This window comes from Oxyura jamaicensis, unplaced genomic scaffold (assembly GCF_011077185.1).
Source record: "Oxyura jamaicensis isolate SHBP4307 breed ruddy duck unplaced genomic scaffold, BPBGC_Ojam_1.0 oxyUn_random_OJ64767, whole genome shotgun sequence".
NCBI lineage: Eukaryota > Metazoa > Chordata > Aves > Anseriformes > Anatidae > Oxyura > Oxyura jamaicensis.
In genome coordinates this window covers 1-3954 of record NW_023307669.1, presented here as the reverse complement: position 1 = coordinate 3954, position 3954 = coordinate 1, and the positions used below count along the sequence as shown (strand labels likewise).

The window sequence follows — 3954 nt, the reverse complement described above, 5'->3', positions numbered from 1 at the left end:
TGAGCACGTTTCCACGCCAAAAACCCAACATTTTGGGGCAACGAAGGAGATGCTGGAGGAGATCCGCGGCCCCATTTTGGGGTGAAAACTCTTCAAATTGGTGCATCCCAGCCTGCAAAGACTTCTCTTTTCGGGGGGAAACCCCCCCAAATGGAGCATCCCTGGATTTTGGGTGTGATTCCCGACGCTTTTCTCTTCTGCGCGCGTGAACGCCGAAAACGAAGATTTTTTGCTACAAAAGGGAGAAAAAAAAAAACAAAAACGTGATTTACGTCTTTTTTTTTTCCACCAATGACGACTTCTGACTGCTGTTTGGGGCGAGAAGAGCCGTTTGGGGCATTTTGTGGGTATTTTGTGCTGCTCGAGGCAGCTTTTTGGGTGCCAGCTTGTTTTCCCCACTTGAAAAAACCAATAACGCTGAATTTCTGAAAAATTCAGAAAATTTGCTGGTTTCCCCATAATCACCACCCCCCTTTAGTTTTTGTTTGTTTTTTTTGGGGCGTTTATTTGCACTTTTCTTCCCATTTAGACTTTGATCTTTTCCCGGGCTTTCGCGTCCCCGGGGCGAGCGCGACCACGCTAGGCAACACCACTCTGCTCCCGAAGTGACCCAAAAAGGACCGAAATCACCCCAAAATAACGGGATTTACGTTGAGGTGAGACTGGAGGTCGGAGCAGAGAGGCAAGGTAGGGCCTCTTGGGGCGTGCGTCGAGCCGGAGGGGTGAAGAACCCCGCAGAACCCAAAACGGTTGGTTTTAGCCCCGAAACGGGGAAGCTTTTTGGAGCCTCGTCCTGTGGTTTGAGCCATCGGGACCGGGAGGAGGATGCGTCCGCGGGGTTGAAATAAATGCTTCTTTATCAAAAAAAAAAAATAATATGTATTTTATATTTGTATTTTAAGTGCTTGCCTATTGCGTATTTTTGTCCGTTTCACGTGTTTCGCGCATTTTTGTACAAATATCTGTATATTTAACTCGTAGCCTCCGGAGGTGGCTGGCGGGATGCCGACGTACGAGGTACGGCTCTTCTCCGGGTGCGTTTTGGGGCGTTTCGGGGGGCTTTTGAGCATTTTGAAGCCGTTTCCAGCTCCCAGAAAATCGTTATTAAAAAAAAATCATACTTTTTTTGGGGGGGAAAAAAGGCCGTTTTGAGCGAGTGCTGCGTCGCGTTTCCCAGCCTTCCTCCCCCCCCCCCCCCTCCCCCCGCTGTTCAAAAAAAACAAGTGGGGGGAGGGGGGGGGGTGGAAATTTTAACCCCAAAAACGGGTGGAAAAAGGTCGGGTTCGGGATCCGGCCGTGACCTCCCGGCCCGGGTGCCACCGTTGGGGACGTCCTCGATGGGTGACACCTCCCTCGCTCTTCCCTCCAGCCTTGGCTCGTGGCTGCCCTCCTCTTCCTCACCCGAGCTGGGGCCGAAGGAGCTCGCGGATCGCCGCCGGTGGGAAGGAAACTTCTCCAGCACCTCGGTGAGTCCTTGGCCTCGTCCATCCCTACGTCCTCCAACCCATTTTCACCCCAAAAACCCAAGAAACGGTGAAGGTCTTCTTGAGGGCCACCTCTGAGGGTGCAGGTACGGAGCCGGCCGCGTCCCCGGCGGGGAACCTCTTCATCACCCCCCCAGCAGCCTTGGAAGGGTGGAGGCGCCTCGGTGGCGTCTCCGTTGACCAAAATCCCCCGTTTTTACCCCCCGCAGCCACCAGCTGGAACCTCAACCAGAAGGTTGAAGGCGAGGAGATCCCTTCCCACCTGGAGTGGGTGGATTTTAACGGCACGCTGCCGGCCGACACCGTGTCCAACTGGAACAACTACACCAAGACGACGGAGTACGTCTGCTCAACGGAGGTGCAAGGTTGTAACGTCGGTGCCCACGTCCCCAGCCGGGGCCCGTTTTGCTTCTATCCGTTCTGGGAGTCCGAGCAGAAGACGTCCAGCTTCAAGGTGCTGGTCAACAGAGGAGACCTGGAGGCGTTGCGTTGGGTGGACGACTCCTTCGGTGACGTGCCCGAAACGGCGGTGGAGGGCTGCCCCTCCGCCGACATCTACGTCGGGAGGAACCGGTACGGCTTGGGGAAGGTCTCCAAGGAGCAGCAGGCTTTCTTCGTGGTGGTGGACCACGAGGAGGTTTGGTTCAAGTGGTACCAAGTCCTGGCTGTCCGGGCGGGCCCAGCAGACGTCACCATCTCGGATGTCCACTACAACACAAGCGAGGCGATGGGGGGCGGGGAGGAGGTCACCCTGACGAAGACCACGGTGAAGAACGAGGGCTGCCGAGGGAGGAGGGAAGACGTCACCTTGGAAGAGGCCGCCGAGGTGGTGCACGACTGGGAGCTGGACCAGGAGGTCTTCTCCACCATCCACGGAGCGCTGCGGGCCGCCCCCTTGGCCTTCAACGGGACGAGCTGGGAGGCCACCAACGTCACCAGAGTCACCTGGATGGGGCGAGCCACCACCGGCGAGTACGTTGTCCATACCCGCAGGGTTGAGGTGGAGATGCGACCCCGTACGACGTGCACGGTGGCCCTGGTGGGACGCCAGCTGGACGTCCGCGTCCCGTTCGCCGCCTGGCTGAGCCGTGACTTCGGCGACGGCCAACCGCACCGCGTGGCCGTGACGGGGGTGGCCCGCAGCCGGGTGGTGGTGGACGTCCGGGCCGGCGTCGAGCAGTGCTCGCCCCTCGCTGGTTCCTTGCCGTGCCGATGAGGAAGGTCGGTGCTACGCAATGCTTTATTTTTTCCTTCTTTCCTTCAAATATCCCACATCTCTCCCCAAAACAACGCAGCAGCAACCCAGAATGCAGAAAAAAATGCTCTTTTTTTTTTTTCTTTTTTCCTTCCTTATTTTGTGTTTGTCCACTGGAATAACCCTCACCCCCCCCCCCCCCCCCCGAACCGACAGGGCAGCACCATGCGATGCGGAAAAAGGCACTTTTTAAAGTCTGCGTTTTCTACATTTTTCCCAAATTACCTTCATCCCTCCCCGAAAAGATGCAACGTGGGGTACAGAAAAAAAGAAAATACATTTTTCACGGTCTCCACTTTCTCTGTTTTTCTCACGTAACCTCCGTTTTCCCTTCTTTTTCTACAATCGTTTTCCACGGCAACATCTGTGTTGTGTTTTTCCTTTTCCCTCCCCCCTCGCGTTTTTGTGAAAAAACACTTGCAAATCAGGCAAATTGAGCCGTGGGGTTCGTTAGGGCGAGATGACGTGACGTCCTGCCCCAAAATAGCTCAAGGTAAGCTGAAAAGTCAACGCAAATGGAAGAGGAGAAGTTCAACCCTTCCATCCCATGGGTAGACACTTCCAACCTACTCGGTGGTGGGAAGAGAGGTGCTCATGGAGGTGGCATCATCTCAAGAGGATGGTGGAGGTTGTGTAAGGATACAGGATGCTCGTGGAGGTGGCATCCTCTCAAGATGGTGGAGGTCGTGTCCTTGGAGGATGCTCATGGAGGTGGCATCATCTCATGAGGATAGTGGAGGTCGTCTCCTTGTGGCATGCTCGTGGAGGTGGCATCATCTCGAGCTGGTGGAGGTCGTGTCCTTGGAGGTTCTCATGGAGGTGGCATCACCTCAAGAGGATGGTGGAGGTTGTGTCCTTGTGGCATGCTCATGGAGGTGGTGGCATCATCTCATGAGGATGGTGGAGGTCATGTCCTTGGAGGATGCTCATGGAGGTGGCATCATCTCATGAGGATGGTGGAGGTTGTCTCCATGGGTTCATGGAGGTGGCATCTGTTGGGTTACGAGTTGAAGCTCCTCTGTGCACCTACAAAGAGCTCAGAGGGGCAATTTCATGGGTCAGAACCTCCACCTTCACCCTGAGATGGTGCCACCTCCATGAGACCTTTCATGGGTCAGAACCTCCACCCTGAGATGGTGCCACCTCCGTGAGACCTTTCCTGGGTCAGAACCTCCACCATCCTCCTGAGATGGTGCCACCTCCGTGAGACCTTTC

General features: G+C 55.5%; 1 protein-coding gene across 1 annotated transcript; it reads left to right on the top strand.

Moving 5' to 3' along the window:
• The first annotated feature begins 351 nt into the window (after positions 1 to 351).
• LOC118159009 (natterin-3-like) lies at positions 352 to 2818 on the top strand. Its single transcript, XM_035313658.1, has 4 exons — positions 352 to 687; positions 982 to 1017; positions 1370 to 1466; positions 1694 to 2818. The coding sequence occupies exons 2-4, from the start codon at positions 1003 to 1005 to the stop codon at positions 2698 to 2700; spliced, it is 1119 nt and encodes a 372-aa protein (XP_035169549.1). The 5' UTR covers positions 352 to 687; positions 982 to 1002; the 3' UTR covers positions 2701 to 2818.
• Positions 2819 to 3954: the final 1136 nt, after the last annotated feature.